The 19822-nt window shown below is 52.6% G+C and overlaps 1 protein-coding gene across 1 annotated transcript in view; it reads left to right on the forward strand.

Moving 5' to 3' along the window:
* dpp3 (dipeptidyl-peptidase 3) overlaps positions 1-19822 on the forward strand; it is a 59691-nt gene that overhangs the window by 7794 nt on the left and 32075 nt on the right. Inside the window, exons 3-7 of the mRNA XM_059955309.1 lie at positions 7158-7247; positions 9810-9947; positions 12308-12382; positions 14701-14794; positions 19271-19401. Of these exons, the coding sequence (XP_059811292.1) occupies positions 7158-7247; positions 9810-9947; positions 12308-12382; positions 14701-14794; positions 19271-19401 (528 nt within the window). The remainder of the gene's footprint in view (positions 1-7157; positions 7248-9809; positions 9948-12307; positions 12383-14700; positions 14795-19270; positions 19402-19822) is intronic.

Raw genomic sequence — 19822 nt, forward strand, 5'->3', positions numbered from 1 at the left:
AACTTTGTTCCAGTTCATTCCTGTGGGTGTAACTGACACGGAAATCAGCTTCTCTGTGGCAGCAGAACGTAACGGGTCCGCGGACTTGTCTACACCACCTGGTTATCGATTTCCTAACTTCTGGTAATTTATCCACACCCCCCCCCCCTCTCATTTTCCATTCCCCATTCCAGATCCACCCTCACCCCCCTGCTCCTCTCCTCATCAGCCCCTCTGGCTCCCCTCCTCCCTTGGCCGACTCTCCTATCCAATTCCTTTTTCTTCAGCTCTTTACCCCTTTTCCCACCAATCGCCTCCCAGCTTCTCACTTCATCCCACCCCTCCCATCCGCCCGTCTTTCCCCTCGCCCATCACTGGCCAGTTTATAATCCTTCCCCCTCCCCCCCCACCCTCTTATTCTGGTTTCTGCACCCCCCCCCCCCCCCCGATGAGGGTCTCGGCCCGAAATACTTACTCAATACCCATTACCCCGCTGGCGTTCGGGGCATTCGGGGCAGTGATGAAGGCCCTCCACCTCTCACAGTGTTCTGGGCTTCCTTCATCGTGTCAGTAGCTTCCTCTCGGTTTCCACCACCGTCAGTCACTCGAGTCCCGGGTGGAGGCTCAGGAACACCGTCACACTCCGATGGAGAAAGATTCACCTTTCAATTTCGATTCACCACTCAGGGTTTGTTAGCCCTGAGCTGAACCCCTGAACCTGGAGGACTAGTGGACCACTCTCGGTCTGACCTCTACCCTTTGACCTGTTTGGCATGGGTGACCCTACCAAGAGCCAAAGCACAGGGCCCCTGACTCCAGCCGACATGGCTGTCCGGGTCACTGAGGCACGCGAGCCTCCAGACCCTACGACAAGGAGGTGGGCAGGGTCGGTCCTCAGCGTCCTCTCCACAGATGCTGCCCGACCTGCTGAGTTCCTCCAGCGTTCTGTGTCCCTTACTCGTTTTTTACTTCATGGCATTTATCTTTCTGATTTGTTGTACTGCTGCCACAAAACGACAAATTTTACAGAGTCGTAGAAAAGTCCAGCGCAGAAACAGGCCCTTTGGCCCATCTAGTCCCTGCTGAACCATTTAAACTGCCTGCTCCCATCGACCCTCCATACCCCTACCATCCTCGTACCTATCCAAACTCCTCTTCAACGTCGAGATCGAGCTCGCGTGCACCTCTTGTGCTGGCGGCGCGTCCCACACTCTCACCGCCCTCCCGAGTGAAGAGGTCTCCCCTCACGTTACCCTTGAACTCCTCACCTCTCACCCTTAACCCCATGACCTCTGGTCACACGTCACCGATAATGCACTTGACTCTTAATACGAGAAACGCAAGTTAACGCCGCAGACCTAAATAAACGACGGTAGCTTGCCTGACAGACTGAGCAGAGTAGCACGCGAGCGAGGGGGAGAAGGAGTTCCAGTCCCAGGTAGAGTTAGGTTCGAGAACCCGATGGGAGTGGGGAGGAAGCGGCTGTCGGACTCCGAGGTGAGGCTCCTCAGGCCCCCTGGACCTCCTGCCCGAGGGCACGGCCCGGATCGTGGGGTGGGGGGGATGTTCTGTGATGGGGGATGTCGCCTGTCTGAGATATTGCCCCACGTTACGTGTTCCTCGATCTGGGGAGAGCTGTACCAGGGGGTGTGGATTGCAGTCAGTCCCACGAGAACCAGGAGCCAGAGTCAGCCTCTTCCGCTGTTCATTAAGATCGTGGCTGATCTGGACTTGGCCTACCTCCCTGCCTAAATCACAACCCCTTAATCTGTCTTAACAGTGCTCTAAATGTAATCGGTGGTCTGTATGGCTTCCCTGGGCAGCGAGCTCAACTGATTCATCACTCTCTGGGGAAAAGCAGTTCCTCCTCATCTCCAACCTAAGTCTGTTCCCCAAACTTTGAGGCGATGTCCCCTCGTTCTAGTCTCAACTACCAGTGGAAAGAACTTTCCTGCCTCTATCTCATCTTTCCCTTTCGTGAAATCCCCTCTCGTTCCCCTGAATTCCAGTGAGCGCAGTCCTGGCAGACGTGACCTCTCCTCAGAGGTTGACCCTCCCCATCTCCGGAAACAAGCTGTTGAACCCGCTCCTCCACAATACCTCCAAAGCCAGCGTACCTCTCCCCTAGTAAGAAGACGGGACTCCAGGTGTGGCCTCGCCCTGCATAGTTACAGCGTAACCCACTCCCCCCGCTCTTAAGTTCAGTCCCTCTAGCAATGGAGGGCTGCTCGATCACCTGCAGACCAGCCATTTTGCGATTCGGACACGAGCAGTCCAAAATTCCTCTGCGTGTTGCAAATCTTTTGCCGTTTACATGATAGTCCGATCCTCTACTTTTCAGTGGGTGACCTCTCATTTGCCGCCATTGTACCCCAGCGGCCAGACCCTTGCCCGCACTCTATCCGTATCGCTGGGCAGACCCTCCGCGCCCTCTGCACGATTTGCCAACGTAGTGATCTCACGGCGTGCTTAACCCTAACTTGTACGCCTTCGGGGCGTGGGAGGAAACCCACACACGGTCCCAGGGAGATTGACCTTGCTGTCGTCTGTGGTGGGAATTGAACCTGGGTCGCCGGGTCATAGTACCACAGGGTTTCATCACAGACCGCTATGGTGCAGGAGAGCTCAATGGCTGCCAGACCTACCTATCGTATTTCAGAACACGCACAACCCAGCCTCGCTTAGGGTAACCTGAGCACTCTCTGAAATAGTCATTGACTGTTGGATCTTAAATATAAATCTTAAGTTTCACTTAGCCTCTCCTTTGCATCGACCCTGCGGGCTCGTTGCCAGGGCTTGTTACGCCCCACCCTGCTCTCCGAAGCGAAACCACTCTTCCGCTAGTTCCTCCTCTGGTTTCAGGATCACAATTGGGACTCGGCACAAAGCTTCTGAAAGAAATTAACTCCTCGGGCACCATGGCTAGAGCTCCTTGCCTTCGGCCTGCTTCTTCCTGCTGGGGGCTTGTCTGGAGTTAGTCCGGACATTCGGCTATGGGAACATTGGAGGGTCTGGTTAGAGTGGATGTGGAGAGGATGTTTCCTATAGTGGGGGAGTCTAGGACCAGAGGACACAGATAGAGTGGATGTTGAGAGGATGTTTCCTATAGTGGGGGAGTCTAGGACCAGAGGACACAGATAGAGTGGATGTGGAGAGGATGTTTCCTATAGTGGAGGAGTCTAGGACCAGAGGACACAGATAGTGTGGATGTGGAGAGGATGTTTCCTATAGTGGGGGAGTCTAGGACCAGAGGACACAGATAGAGTGGATGTGGAGAGGATGTTTCCTATAGTGGGGAGTCTGGGACCAGAGGGCACTGATAGTGGATGTGGAGAGGATGTTTCCTATAGTGGGGGAGACTAGGACCAGATGGCACAGATAGAGTGGATGTTGAGAGGATGTTTCCTATAGTGGGGGAGTCTAGGACCAGATGGCACAGATAGAGTGGATGTGGAGAGGATGTTTCCTATAGTGGGGGAGTCTCGGACCAGAGGACACAGATAGAGTGGATGTGGAGAGGATGTTTCCTATAGTGGGGGAGTCTAGGACCAGAGGACACAGATAGAGTGGATATGGAGAGGATGTTTTCTATAGTGGGGGAGTCTAGGACCAGAGGACACAGATAGAGTGGATGTGGAGAGGATGTTTCCTACAGTGGGATGTCTAGGACCAGAGGACACAGATAGAGTGGATGTGGAGAGCATGTTTCCTGTAGTGGGGGAGTCTACGACCAGAGGACACAGATAGTGTGGGTGTGGAGAGGATGTTTCCTATAGTGGGGGAGTCTAGGACCAGACAGCACAGCCTCAGAATAGAAGGACCTTTTTTTAGAACAGAGATGAGGAATTTCTTGATCCAGAGAGTGTTGAGTCTGTGAAATTAGTTGCCACAGATGGCCGTGGAGGCCAAGTTACTGTATTCATGGTGGGGGAAAGGGGAAGGGAGCAGGAAACGCCAGATAGACTTCCTGTAATAATCAGTAAACCAAATTGTTTGGAATCAAACGACGTGGCCTGGTGTCTCAGGGCTGGGTGCGGCTACACCCACGCCGCCCCGTCCCTGGCACTCCTCCTCTGCCTCCTGTCCCGCACCCTCGCTATTTGCCCCTGCCGGACTGACAGACTCGCTCCCTGCTCCTCAGTACAGCTATGGGACGGAGCACGGAAGTCTTGATGTACCCACGGCAAATGAGACTAAACCTTTAGCTGCCTGAAATTCTGCCTGCAGGGCCTCCTGCAGATTTTCTTTCCTCCGTCTGGTTGGCACCTGTACGCCCCACGATCACTGGGTGTTTACCTTCGTGCAGCTGCTGTGACCCTTGTACTGGGGAGTCAGCACACCAACGCTCCAGGGAAATCGGTCCCAGCCTGCTGAAAGGCTGAGATGGAAAACAAATCAGAGGCTGATTCTATTTATGTGCGCTGTTTCTTATTTATTTAACCACAATGCACTCTCTCTCCAGCCGTATTCTGCATTCTGTTAATGTTTTACCTTGTTCTGCCTCAATGCACTGTGTAACGATCTGATCTGGATCGAAAAGCACGTTCTTGCATTGTATCTCGGTAAATATGACATCTCCGGTTAAGGCATAGGACCTAGCCATTCAGCCCATCTGGTGCCCTCTGCTATCCCATCACGGCTGACTTACCATCCCTCTCAACCCCACTCTCCTGGTTTCTTCCCTGAACCCTTGGCATCCTTACTAGTCAGGAACCTGTCAACCAAATTTACCCAGTGACTCGGCCTCCACAGCCGCCTGTGGCAATGACTTCCACAGATTCACCGCTCTGGTTTATTTCCCATCGCAAAGGGACAGCCCTCTACTTTGAGGCTGTGTCCTGTGTGTTGGCGCGTGGCCTAGTGGATAAGGCATCAGCCTAGTGATCTGAAGGTCGCTGGTTCGAGCCTCGGCTGAGGCAGCGCGTCGTGTCCTTGAGCAAGGCACTTAACCACACGTTGCTCTGTGACGACACCGGTGCCAAGCTGCTTGGGTACTAGTGCCCTTCCCTTGGACAACATTGGTGGCATGGAGAGGGGAAGGCCTGCAGCTTGGGCAACTGCCGGTCTCGCACACAACCCTGCCCAGGCCTGCGCCCTGGAAACCTTCCAAGGTGCAAATCTATGGTCTCACAAGACTAATGGATGCCTATAAGAATCTATAAGCCCTCTGGTCCTAGACTCCCCCACTATCGGAAACATCCTCTCCACATCCACTCTATCAGTGTCCTCTGGTCCCAGACTCCCCCACTATCGGAAACATCCTCTCCACATCCACTCTATCTGTGTCCTCTGGTCCTAGACTCCCCCCAATACAGGAAACATCCTCTCCACATCCACTCTATCTGTGGTCCTAGACTCCCCCACTATCGGAAACATCCTCTCCACATCCACTCTATCTGTGTCCTCTGGTCCTAGATTCCCCCACTATAGGAAACATCCTCTCCACATCCACTCCATCTGTGTCCTCTGGTCCTAGACTCCCCCACTATAGGAAACATCCTCTCCACATCCACTCTATCTGTGTCCTCTGGTCCTAGACTCCCCCACTATAGGAAACATCCTCTCCACATCCACTCTATCTGTGTCCTCTGGTCCTAGACTCCCCCACTATAGGAAACATCCTCTCCACATCCACTCTATCTGTGTCCTCTGGTCCTAGACTCCCCCACTATAGGAAACATCCTCTCCACATCTACTCCATCTGTGCCCTCTGGTCCTAGACTCCCCCACTATAGGAAACATCCTCTCCACATCCACTCTATCTGTGTCCTCTGGTCCTAGACTCCCCCACAATAGGAAACATCCTCTCCACATCCACTCTATCTGTGTCCTCTGGTCCTAGACTCCCCCACTATAGGAAACATCCTCTCCACATCCACTCTATCTGTGTCCTCTGGTCCTAGACTCCCCCACTATAGGAGCCATCCTCTCCACATCCACTCTCATCTCGGCCTTTCAATATCCGATAGGTTTCAGTGAGATCCCCCCCCCCCCCCCCCTTCATCCCGGAGCCATCAAACGCTGCTCATACATTAACCCTTCCGTGCCCAGAATCATTCTCGGGAACCTCCTCTGGACCCTCTCCAGTGCCAACACACCCTTTCTGAGCAAAGGGCCCCAAAGTTGCTCACAATACTCTCGTCATGGAAACACCCAGAGTGACTTTGAATTTTGTTTTAAGAGTTTATCGACGTGATATCCTGGAGAGTCTGCAGCAGTCTCCACCGCCACCAGAACTCTGATTTTTAGGTTGTACAGAGCTCATATTTATACAGCAAGACATACAACTTCACATAGCTTTCTTTGGCGTCCCACACTCAGTACATGATCAATCATTTAAAAGACAAGTCAGTTATCTCTCGGCACGAGTCTGTAAAAGTTCTTGCTGCTTCCTGTTATCGGGACTCATAATTTACCCCCAGATGCATCCTCCCTCCTGGTTCCAGGGGCCTGGTACCTTATTAATCGGAGTTTCTGGTACTGCGCTCATCATCCAGGATTATTCTCGACACGCATCAGCAGTCTTAAGCCCAGCTCGGACTGCAAGACCCTGCAGCGGATAGCGAGGTCAGCTGAAAAGATCATCGGGGTCTCTCTTCCCGCCGTCACGGACATTTACACTACACACTGCATCCGGAAAGCAAACAGCATTATGAAGGACCCCACGCACCCCTCATACAAACTCTTCTCCCTCCTGCCGTCTGGGAAAAGGCACCAAAGCAATTGGGCTCTCACGACCAGACTGTGTAACAGTTTCTTCCCCCAAGCTATCAGACTCCTCAATACCCAGAGCCTGGACTGACACCTTACTGCCCTATTGTCCTGTTTATTATTTATTGTAATGCCTGCACTGTTTTTGTGCAGTCCTGGGTAGGTCTGTAGTCTAGTGTAGCTTTCTCTGTGTCGTTTTTTATGTAGTTCTGCCTAGTTTTTGTACTGTGTCATGTAACACCATGGTCCTGGAAAAACGTTGCCTCATTTTTACTATGCATTGTACCAGCAGTTATGGTCGAAATGACAATAAAAGTGACTTGACTTGAGCTGCTCAAGAATGGTCAAGTATCCCATCATACGCCAGTTTTAACCATTTCTACCACACTTCTGTAATAGGTGGTGATTCTTATGACATTTTGACCATGCAGTATGATTTAAAGGTCGATCTTTGTGGTCTCTTCCAGGCGTTACTCGTGTATGCTGCTGGAGTTTATTCCAACATGGGCAACTACAAATCCTTCGGAGACACCAAGTTTGTGCCTAACTTGCCACAGGTAAAGGCGTCAGCTCTTTAAACTCCGATTGTGTAACTCCCTTTTCGGTTCAAGAGCACGTCGTAAGTCAGAGCCAGTCTGGTCTTGAAACAGTTAAACAGGAGGAAATCTGCAGATGCTGGAAATTCAAACAACACACACAAAATGCTGGTGGAACGCAGCAGGCCAGGCAGCATCTATAGCGAGAAGTACAGCCGATGTTTCGGGCCGAGAGCTGACGAAGGGTCTCGGCCCGAAACGTCGACAGTACTTCTCCCTATAGATGCTGCCTGGCCTGCTGTGTTCCACCAGCATTTTGTGTGTTGCTTGAAACAGTCAGACCCTGGATACAGCACTGTGCAAAAGTCTCGGATACGTATACACAGCAGGGCTTTTGCACAGTACTGTAGTAATTTTATGTATTGCACTGTAGTGTTGCTGCCAAAACAAATTTCACGACGTACGTGAGTGATGATGAACTGATATGGGTCTCTGTTGTGGACCGAGAGTGGGAAGGGGGCAGGGAGAGGGTAGAATCACTGTTGGAGGAAAAGGGGAAGGGAGAGGGGAGGGGGCGGGAAGCACCAGAGAGACATTCTGTGATGTCAATAAACCAATTGTTTGGAATCAGATGACCTTGCCTGGTGTCTCAGGGCTGGGTGTGTCTGTACCGGCCTCATTCCCCACCCTGACACTCCTCCTCTGCCCCCTGTCCCTCACCCCTCCCGCGACACTCCGCCCTCGCCATTCAGACAGACAGACTTTATTGATCCCGAGGGAAATTGGGTTTCGTTACAGCCACACCAACCAAGAATAGTGTAGAAATATAGCAAAATAAAACCATAAATAATTAAATAATAATCGGTTAATTATGCCCAGTGGAAATAAGTCCAGGACCAGCCTATTGGCTCAGGGTGTCTGACACTCCGAGGGAGGAGTTGTAAAGTTTGATGGCCACAGGCAGGAATGACTTCCTATGACACTCAGTGTTACATCTCGGTGGAATGAGTCTCCGGCTGAATGTACTCCTGTGCCTAACCAGTACATTATGGAGTGGATGGAAGATATTCCCGTCTTTTGCTCCCGCTAGATTTACAGATTCCCTCTCCGCTCCACGTTGTCAAGTGCAGTATTGTGCAAAAGTCCTAGACACCCCAGCTATGCCCAAGTCTTTTGCACAGGACCGCCTTTTGATCTGGCAGGGGCTGGCACATATGGGGCAACTGCGGGGTGTAGTAGCTCTCGGTGACTCCCACGTCCACCCTTACAAGGGGCAGGTGCAAGTGGCTGGTATGTTTGAGGGTTTACCAAGCCAGCGACTGTACTTCGTCAGGAGTTTGAGGGGATTTGGCGTGTCACCAAAGACGCGGGCAAATTTCTGCAGTTGCGCCGCAGGGACCATTCTGACTGGCTGCATCGCCGTCTGGTTTTGAGGCGCCGGTGAATAAACTTGAAAAAAAAAGCTGCAGGAAGTTGTAAACTCAGCCAGCTCCATCATGGGCGGTATCCTCCCCAACCTGGAGTACGCTTTCGGGAGGCGATGTCTCAGTGGGGTGGCATCCCGCACCAAGGACCCCCATCACCCAGGACGTGCCCTGTTCTCATAGCTGCCGTCAGGGAGGAGGTGCAGGAGCCCGAAGGCACACGCAATCAACGTGCTCGGTGACGGAGAGGGCTTTGCGTGTGATGCAGTGGGCTGTTTCCATCACGTTTCTGCCCCAGGAACGGGCAAAGAGGTAGCAGATGGAGTACAGTGTAGGGAAATGTACGGTCGCGCTCGTTGGTAGAATAAAGGCGTGGACTATTTTCTAAACGGGGAGAAAATTCAGAAGTCAGAGGGGGCAAAGGGACTTGAGAGTGCTTGAGCTGTGCCCTGTGGTGGGGAGAGCTTTCCTGTGATGGACGGGGCACAGAAGTGCCAAAAAGATATGGTCGGTGGCAGATTCAGGTATTGCAGCTTTCACAAGGGCTTAATTCTCTTCTTCGAAGGGCGTGGAGGCTCCACTGCACCCCGTTGTTGTGGCTATTTGAGTTACTGTCACCTTCCTGTCAGCTTGAACCAGTCTGGCCCTTCTCCCCCAACCTCTCCCATTAACAAGGCATCTTCACCCACAGAACTGCCGCTCACTGAATGCCTTTGTGTTTCTCGCACCATTTTCTGAGAACTCTAGAGACTGGTGTGCGTGAAAATCCCGGGAGATCTGCGATACTCAAACCACCCCATCTGGCACCAACAATCATTCCACAGTCAAGGTCACTCAGATCACATTTCTTCCCCCCCGTTCTGATGTTAGGTCTGGACAAAATTGAGCCTCTTGACCCTGTTGGCACGCTTTGATGCGTTGAGTTGCTGCCACGTGATTGGCTGCTTAGATATTTGCATTAACGAGCAGGTGTACCTAATAAAGTGGCCACTGAGCGTATTCCAGGATTGAGATGGGGGGGACTCACTGTTACCTCAGTGGACGATGGGGCAGGTTTGTTCGACGTACCTCTACACTCTGGCCCTGTTTTGTTGGGAATTCCCCCGGTGATCTGTTCTCGTAGCCCCCTCCCTGACGTCTGTCCTCCCCTGCCGCACAGGAGAAGCTGAAGGACTTGGTTTGGCGGAGCAGAGCCTTCGAGAAGAACCCGGAAGAGATGGAGAGGCTCTGGCGGCTGTGCGGAAATCTCATGTTCTCGCTCGAAGACAGGCAGAAGCAGCTGGGACTGGGAGCCAAGGTAAACCGGCTTCGGGCAGGCTGCTGTCTTAATCTAGTGGGTGGTCCCTCACAGGCACTGTGCGTAGCCAAAGGTGCCCCCTCGCGTGGACGGGTGGCGGTGTTTCAGATGGGTGGACAACGGGGTGGGGTTGGTGACAGCCGGTGATGGTGGATCAGTCAGCGAGATCGGAGATGGGTGATTGATGGCCAGTGGCTGAGGGCGGGGACGCGTGTCCGCTGTCGGCCTCAAAGCGAAGCTGTGGCCCTGAACCGTGAATAATTAAAATCAACATCCTGTGCTCCCTGTCGATTTCAGATTACAGGCTGACATCATATCATCCACCCTCTGTCACTACTCCTCCCCTCCTCTATCTGCTGATTACCCCTCCTCACCCAAGTTGGAATTGTGTTTCTTAAATTCTTTTTATAATACATGAGTTGAATTAATGCAACTGAAGTCGTGCCAGTAAGAAAAAGCTGTGATTCTTTTTTAGTCAACAAACATGCAGTTTTCACAGCATGTGTGTGTTTGTCTCCCCTTACTGGCAGAAGGCGGTATAGCAGCCACATAGATCTTTTCACTTTTAATTGGCTAAATATTATACACATGTTATAATTGTTTTAATTATGCAGCCTATTAACTGGATTATTTCTATGAGGAATTTTCTCTCTTATCTCGAGTATAAAGGTGGTCATTTTTCTTTCAAAGGCAGCACCTTTGTCGTCTTTTTATTGAATCTTTGTTTTTCAGCTCCACAGTTAGTTCCAAATGCTCCACATCTTTGTTTAAAATTTAAAATGAGCGATTGCGGAGATCGGGCGCCCAGATTCACCTGCCACCTCTCGCTTCATCCCTTTCCCTCCACCTTTTTAAGTTACCTATCTCCCCTCAGCCCGGATAGGGTTACGGTAGTGCTTTACCACACCGGCAGGCTTTTTCAACTCGCTCTGTGTGAGATTAGAACTAGAGGTCGTAGGTTTCTGATCACACAGTAGCATATTGGCACAACGCCAGCGCCCCGGGTTCAATTCCTGCCGCTGTCTGTGAGGAGTTGGTACGTTCTCCCCGTGACCGCGTGGGTTTCCTCCGGGACATGCTGGTCAGTATATTGTCCCATGGTCAGGCGAGGGTTAAATCGGGGGATTGCGGGGCAGCACAGCTCGAGGGGCTGGAAGGGCCTACTCCACACTGTGCCTCAGTAAATAAACTTTCAAAGCTCAGAGGTTTAGAGTGAAAAGTAAATTATTTGAAGCAAACCTAAGGGGGAACTTTCTTCGCTCAGAGGGCAACTTAAAATGACAACTGGCCATTTCACTCCACCGATGCTGCCTGACCTGCTGAGTTCCTCCAGTTTTTTTTTCTTTTCAAATCTTTCTGTTATTATTATTCAAAAATAACACAGGTACATCAAAGTAACAACGCTTAGAATGCCTCAAAAAATTATCTTAAAGATTGAAAATTTTTGTGAGTTAAAAAAAGACCCTACTAAGCAAGAAAAGTGAGAGGGTAAAAAAGAACCCATTGGGGGTACAACCCTGGAGCCGCGCGTCATACAGAAAGCTTCTAAAGATAACCACCGAACCGCCAACAAGAAAGAAAGATATATCAAAAAAAAATTTACACTTAGATCGTGGAGGAAATCTATCAGTTAACTGAAATGATAGTAACGAGCAAATGAGCGACTAAGAATTTTCTCCAAGCTAAGACACAGCATCACTTGAGAGAACCGTTGTGACAAAGTAGGAGCTGATATATCCTTCCATTTCAACAAGATGGCCCCCCCTAGCTATCCATGTAACAGACGCAATAACATGTGGGTCAGGCGCAGAAATACCATGGATATTCTGAGGAAATCTTCCAAGAAGTGCAGTCAATTTATTAGGTTGTAAGTTGATTCTAAGTGCTTTAGAAATTGTCGAAAAGACTGACTTCCAGAACAGTTTTAATGTAGAACATGACCAGAACATATGTGTCAGTGTAGCTATCTCAGTTTTACATCTATCGCAATACTTGGCAACATTGGGAAATGTTTTAGAAAGTCTCTCCTTCGTCAAACAATAACGATGTACAATTTTAAATTGAATCAGTGAATGACCAGCGCAGATCGAAGAAGAGTTAACCAGCTTCAGAATCCGCGTCCAATCCTCCCATATAAAAGTCAAATTGAATTCCTTCTCCCAATCCTGTTTAATCTTAACTAAAGGGCGCTTAGTCCACTTTTTTTTTGTGTGTTGCTCAGAACTGTAGCATCCGCCGTCTTTTTAATTTGGGTCCTGCAGGGTCCCGGGTTCTGTCACCTCGCATTAGGTTATAGTTTAACCGGAAATGCCGCCTGTTGAAATGATCTCTCTGTCCTTTGAATACCTTCTCTCCCCTAGGGCATCACCACTTACTTCTCCGGAAACTGTGAGCTGAAAGACGCGGAGCTGGCCCAGAAATTCCTGGATAGCAAGGTGAGTGAACCTCATTCTCCCCCCCCCCCCCCCGGGAGTCAGACCGGTCGAACTTGTATAAGATGTTGGTGAGGTCTAATCTGAGGTACTGTGTACAGTTCTGGTCGCCTCCTTACAGGAAAGATGTCTGTACGATCGGAGTGGTGCAGAGAAGATTTACAAGGGTGTTGCCGGACTTGAGTCTGAATAGGTTAGGACTTTGTTCCGTGGTCGAGCAGGAGAACGAGGGGAGATTTGATGGAGTTATACAAAATCACGAGGGGTATACATGGGCTTGGTTGGCGGGGTGGAGATGCATCTTGACCAAAGGAGGGGTAAGCCTGCAGGTCACCAGCAAAAGAAAAGCAAGCCATTGAGCTCTCAAACGTGAGCAAAGCAACAGCAAAGACACAGACTGGCAGTTACCCCAAAGACTTCACGTTTCACCCGGTATTCAACAGACCACAGGCTCTCTCTCTCTGTCCCTAATAAGAGGGAGGGAGGTGTCTCCATTTTCACAGCGAGAGGGGAGACACAACAAACAACTCGCTGGTTTACGATGTTAAAAGTCCGTTACGTCGCTTCTTTTCGAGCTCTGTGCCTGAAGATCGCAAAAGTCCTGGGTCTTTGGGCACACGGTAGACTTTCCAACCCCCCCCCCCCCCCCCCACGACGACACACGGGTCACCCGCCGTGACACCGCCCCTCGATCGCCCCCGTGATCTCAGGCTCCCGAATCCGAGCCGGACTCTCAGGCCGAGCCCTCGGCATGCCGAGCAACGGCCAGTCTAGAAACCCCGGGAGCGGGTCCCATTCCCGCAAAGAACCGAAGTCAGTGTGTAACTCCAGGTCAGGGTCTTCAAAAGAACCCTGAAAGGGAAAAGTAGAGATATTAAAGATGGAAGTAGAGCTGTCTCCAGAGATGCAGGCAAAGGAGTCGCCGTTTAGCGCCATCTTAACTCCGCCTCCATCTCCGTAGGGGGGAAATATTTAAGGGGAACTCGATGCCTCAGAAGCTGGTGAGAGTGGGGAACAAACTACCAGCAGGAGTGGTGGCTGGGCGTTCGATTTCAACAGTTAAGAGCAGTTTGTGTGGGTACGTGTATGGGAAGGGTATGGGGGTGGGGGTTGCTATGGTCCAGGACGAGTCAGGGCAACTGTTCAACACCGCCTGGAGGCTGGTAGGTTCTTGGTCATCTCGGCCTTTTAATATACGATGGGTTTCAATGAGATCCCCCTTCATTCCTCTAAACTCCAGCGAGTACAGACCCGGAGCCATCAAACACTCCCAACAGTCTCCCCTCTCGCAGTCAAGTCAAGTTTATTGTCCTTTCCACCATAAACTGCCGGTACAGTACGCAGTAAAAACGGAACAACGTTCCTCCAGGACCCTGGTGCTGCATGAAGCAGCACAAAACTACACTAGACTATGTGAGACAGCACAAGGCTACACTAGACAACGTAAAATGACATAAAAACTACACCAGACTACAGACCCACACAGGACTGCATAAAGTGCACAAAATGGTGCAGGGCAGTAGAATAATTAATAAACAAGACAATAGGCAGAGTAGAGGACAAATTACAATATCATAATAAATGATGTAGATGTCAGTCTAGACTCTGGGTATTGAGGAGTCTGATGGTTTGGGGGAAGAAACCATCTGGTCCTCTCGTCACCTGGGGTTTCCTGAACGATAGGGCAGAGTAGGTTTAGGTGGGACAAATACTGATTCTCCTGCAATTACTTAATAGCACAATTAATGCTAATTGTGTTGCCCTTAAGGCATTTGTGTACCTTTATTACATTTTCGCTTTAGTAGTTCGTTTGTAATTATTTTCTAAGTTGAAGTTAAGGTTGTTGAAAGTAAATTTGTTGTCTGTGATGTATCGCGGCACGCGACGACGTCACACCCGGTTTCGCCGCGTCTTGTGGGTAAATAGCGGTTTGGAGAAACGGGAAGGAGGGAGCTTGTGTGTGTGCAGGATCAGCGCGAGAGAAATTTTCTTTCTACGCACTAGGAACATCATAGAAGCAACGCCTTTTCACTGTCGTGTCCTCATTCAGGTGTAAAAACTCTGAACTAAACACCTAGGTAAACGGTTAATCTTACTGTGACCGTGCCCTCATTGACTACGGTTTACCTGGGTGTTTAGTTCAGAGTTTTTACACCTGAATGGGAACACTACACTAATTGTAGTTTTTCATTGTTGTTTCTTTGTTCTACTTTGAAACTCTGCAAGAAAATGGATCTCGGGAGTGGTGACGGATCTCTACTTCGATAATAAATTTGCTTACGTATATGTAATGAGCCTCTGGTTTTCTCTCCCTTCTCCAGCGAATCAGCGCTTACAACACCCGCCTGTTTAAGACCGTGGGTGAGGACGGGGCTCCTCTCTACGAGGTCAGGCTGGCCTCGGTCATCAAGGACGGTAGGTTTTTAAAAGCTCGGCGACGGAGCAGACCCTCCGGCCCCAACGAGCCGCGGCACCCAGCAACCCACTGATTTAACAACAGCGGAATCCCAACGGCCCGCTAACCGATACGCCTTTGGGCGGTGGGAGGGAGGTCGCGGGGAGTGCGTGCAAGCTTCTTACGGAGGGTGCTGTATTTGACACCCCCCGCCGGACGCCTCAAGCTGCAGTAGCGACACCCTACCGGCACCCCGCCAGGTGTAACATCTGGTAGCTTTGTGAACTATTACGGGCTGGATATCATTCCGCCAGCGAGCAGCGCTGTGTAATTGAAGGAATGTTTTACGACGGATAAGCTAAATGCTGTTTCCTGTTATGAAGCAGGAATTCTAAAATTCTAAAGGGATTGGACAGGCTAGATGCAGGAAGATTGTTCCTGATGCTGGGGAAGTCTAGAAGGAGGGGTCACAGTTTAAGGATAAAGGGGAAGCCTTTTAGGACCGAGATGAGGAGAAACTTCTTCACAGAGAGAGTGGTGAATCTGTGGAATTCTCTGCCACAGGAAACAGTTGAGGCCGGTTAATTGGCTATATTTAAGAGGAAGTTAGATACGGTCCTTGTGGCTAAAGGGATCAGGGGGTATGGAGAGAAAGCAGGTACAGGGTTCTGAGTTGGATGATCAGCCATGATCATACCGAATGGCGGTGCAGGCTCGAGGGGCCAAATGGCCTACTCCTGCACCTATTTTCTATGTTTCTAGGAACCCGCGTGCACACAGCAGTAATATATTCTGTTGTTATCCAGAACCAGTCCTGTCCCCACTGCTAACACTGACTGGCCACATCTCCAATTCGATCCTGGCCAGTCCCACCCCAACTCTGGCCGTCTTCACATGCATTTAGACCGCCTCTAGGGTTTTACCTTAATCTGACTCGCCAAAGCCTCGACATGGCCCAAAGCTCTCCTGGATTTATTCTTGGCAACCTATAGCCCTCCAGAGCTCTGTATGGGCCTACTGTCCGAAGCTGCTTTCTCCCTCCTGATCAGAACTTCCACATCTCTTGTCCACTGTGGTTTCTGCATCCAACCATTCTTTCCCTGCCTCAGTGAAGCAAACATAACCGTACCCCGGTGTTACACAGTGACGGATCCATCCCCACCAGTACTGTACCTCAGTGTTACACAGCGACAGACCCATCCCCACCGGTACCGTACCCCGGTGTTACACAGTAATAGACCCCTCCCCACCAGTACCGTACCCCGGTGTTACACAGCGACGGACCTGTCCCCACCAGTACCGTACCCCGGTGTCACACAGTGACAGACCCGTCCCCACTGGTACAGTACCCCGGTGTCACACAGCGACGGACCCATCCCCACCGGTACCGTACCCCGGTGTCACACAGTGACGGATCCATCCCCACCAGTACTGTACCCCGGTGTTACACAGCAACAGACCCATCCCCACTGGTACCGTACCCCGGTGTTACACAGCGACAGACCCATCCCCACCGGTACCGTACCCCGGTGTTACACAGTGACGGACCTGTCCCCACCGGTACCGTACCCCAGTGTCACACAGTGACGGACCCGTCCCCACTGGTAACGTACTCCGGCGATACACAGAGACAGACCCGTCCCCACCAGTACCGTACCCCGGTATTACACAGAGACAGACCCATCCCCACCGGTACCGTACCCCGGTGTTACACAGAGACAGACCCATCCCCACCGGTACCGTACCCCAGTGTTACACAGTGACAGACCCGTCCCCACCGGTACCGTACCCCAGTGTTACACAGTGACAGACCCGTCCCCACCGGTACCGTACCCCGGTGTTACACAGTGACAGACCCGTCCCCACCGGTATCGTACCCCAGTGTCAGACAGTGACAGACCCGTCCCCACCGGTACAGTACCCCGGTGTTATACAGTGACAGACCCGTCCCCACCGGTACCGTACCCTGGTGTTACACAGTGACAGACCCGTCCCCACCAGTATCGTACCCCAGTGTCACATAGTGACGGACCCGTCCCCACTGGTACTGTACCCCTGTGACCCAACCCCACCGGTACTGTACCCCGGTGTTACACAGTGACAGACCCGTCCCCACCGGTATCGTACCCCAGTGTCAGACAGTGACAGACCCGTCCCCACCGGTACAGTACCCCGGTGTTATACAGTGACAGACCCGTCCCCACCGGTACCGAACTCCGGCGTTACACAGTGACAGACCCGTCCCCACCGGTACCGTACCCCTGTGACCCAACCCCACCGGTACTGTACCCCGGTGTCACACAGTGACAGACCCGTCCCCACCGGTACAGTACCCCGGCGTTACACAGTGACAGATCCGTCCCCACCGGTACAGTACCCCTGTGACCCAACCCCACCGGTACAGTACCCCGGCGTTACACAGTGACAGACCCGTCCCCACCGGTACAGTACCCCGGTGTTATACAGTGACAGACCCGTCCCCACCGGTACCGTACCCCAGTGTCACACAGTGACAGACCCGTCCCCACCAGTACTGTACCCCGGTGTTACACAGTGACAGACCTGTCCCCACCGGTACCGTACCCCGGTGTTACACAGTGACAGACCCGTCCCCACCGGTACAGTACCCCGGTGTTACAGTGACAGACCCGTCCCCACCGGTACCGTACCCCGGTATTACACAGTGACAGACCCGTCCCCACCGGTACCGTACCCCGGTGTCACACAGTGACAGACCCGTCCCCACTGGTACAGTACCCCGGTGTCACACAGTGACAGACCCGTCCCCACCGGTACAGTGCCCCGGTGTTACACAGTGACAGACCCGTCCCCACCGGTACAGTGCCCCGGTGTTACACAGTGACGGATCCAACCCCACCGGTACCGTACCCCAGTGTTACATAGTGACAGACCCCTCCCCACCGGTACCGTACCCCGGTGTTACACAGTGACAGACCCGTCCCCACTGGTACAGTACCCCGGTGTCACACAGTGACAGACCCGTCCCCACCGGTACAGTACCCCGGTGTTATACAGTGACAGACCCGTCCCCACTGGTACAGTACCCCGGTGTTACACAGTGACAGACCCGTCCCCACCGGTACAGTGCCCCGGTGTCACACAGTGACGGATCCAACCCCACCGGTACCGTACCCCAGTGTTACACAGTGACAGACCCCTCCCCACCGGTACCGTACCCCGGTGTCACACAGTGACAGACCCGTCCCCACCGGTACCGTACCCCGGTGTCACACAGTGACAGACCCGTCCCCACCGGTACAGTACCCCGGTGTTATACAGTGACAGACCCGTCCCCACCGGTACCGTACCCCGGTGTCACATAGTGACAGACACGTCCCCACCGGTACAGTGCCCCGGTGTTACACAGTGACAGACCCGTCCCCACCGGTACAGTGCCCCGGTGTTACACAGTGACAGACCCGTCCCCACCTGTACCGTACCCCGGTGTCACACAGTGACAGACCTGTCCCCACCGGTACAGTGCCCCGGTGTTACACAGTGACAGACCCGTCCCCACCGGTACAGTGCACCGGTGTTACACAGTGACAGACCCGTCCCCACCGGTACAGTACCCTGGAGTTACACAGTGACAGGCCCGTCCCCACCGGTACCGTACCCCGGTGTCACACAGTGACAGACCCGTCCCCACCGGTACAGTACCCCGGTGTCACACAGTGACAGACCCGTCCCCACCGGTACCGTACCCCGGTGTCACACAGTGACAGACCCGTCCCCACCGGTACCGTACCCCGGTGTCACACAGGGACGGACCCTCCCCACCGGTACCGTACCCCGGTGTCACACAGTGACGGACCCTCCCCACCGGTACCGTACCCTGGTGTCACACAGTGACAGACCCGTCCCCACCGGTACAGTACCCTGGTGTCACACAGTGACGGACCCTCCCCACCGGTACCGTACCCCGGTGTTACACAGCGACGGACCTGTCCCCACCGGTACCGTACCCCGGTGTTACACAGCGACGGACCTGTCCCCACCGGTACCGTACCCCGGTGTTACACAGCGACGGACCTGTCCCCACCGGTACCGTACCCCGGTGTCACACAGTGACAGACCCGTCCCCACTGGTACAGTACCCTGGTGTTACACAGTGACAGACCCGTCCCCACTGGTACAGTACCCCGGTGTCACACAGTGACAGACCCGTCCCCACCGGTACCGTACCCCGGTGTTACACAGCGACAGACCCGTCCCCACTGGTACTGTACCCCGGTGTCCCACAGTGACAGACCCGTTCCCACCGGTACAGTACCCCGGTGTCACACAGTGACAGACCCGTCCCCACCGGTACCGTACCCCGGTGTTACACAGCGACAGACCCGTCCCCACTGGTACTGTACCCCGGTGTTATACAGTGACAGACCTGTCTTTGGCCAGTGTTTGTGACTCTCTCTCCCTTTATGCCCCACGCCCGTTCCCAGCTCCGTCGTGCTGAGTTTGATCTTTCTCCGCAGACACCCCATCACAGGGCGAGCCCGACCACAAGTGCGGTGTATACGAGTTCGAAGGCGCGGCGTTCAAAGTGACCCGGGGCGACTATTCTCCGCTGATGAAGAAGGTTGTGGAAAACCTGGAGAAGGCCAAGGTAAGCCGGGAGCTGCGAGCGAGCACGTTGGTGAACATTGACAGACCCGGGGGAACTTGGCACTATTGTAATGTTAAATACAGTTGTGGCTGCTTTAAATCCAATTTTGGCTGGTTTAATGTGGACGTGGCAACTTCAGATCAGTTTCGGCCAGGGCAATCTTCTTTAAACTGGCTTTGGTCACTTTAATCTGGCTTCTGCCTGTCAAAGCTGGTTTCTTCTTGTTAACGCTGGTTTCAGCTGGATAAAGCTGTCTCGACCGACTTGACTCCAGCATCACGAGCCTACCAGAAGTCAGTGACCAGTTATTGGTGTGTGCACGTGTGTTTTTATGCATACACGGAGCTCGCGCGCTCTCAGCCCCGCTCGCTCTTGCTTCCTGCACCCCGAGTGCAGGGGGTGAGCGCTGCCCGCCATCGGT

Source organism: Hypanus sabinus, chromosome 31 (genome assembly GCF_030144855.1).
Source record: "Hypanus sabinus isolate sHypSab1 chromosome 31, sHypSab1.hap1, whole genome shotgun sequence".
Taxonomy (NCBI): Eukaryota; Metazoa; Chordata; class Chondrichthyes; order Myliobatiformes; family Dasyatidae; genus Hypanus; species Hypanus sabinus.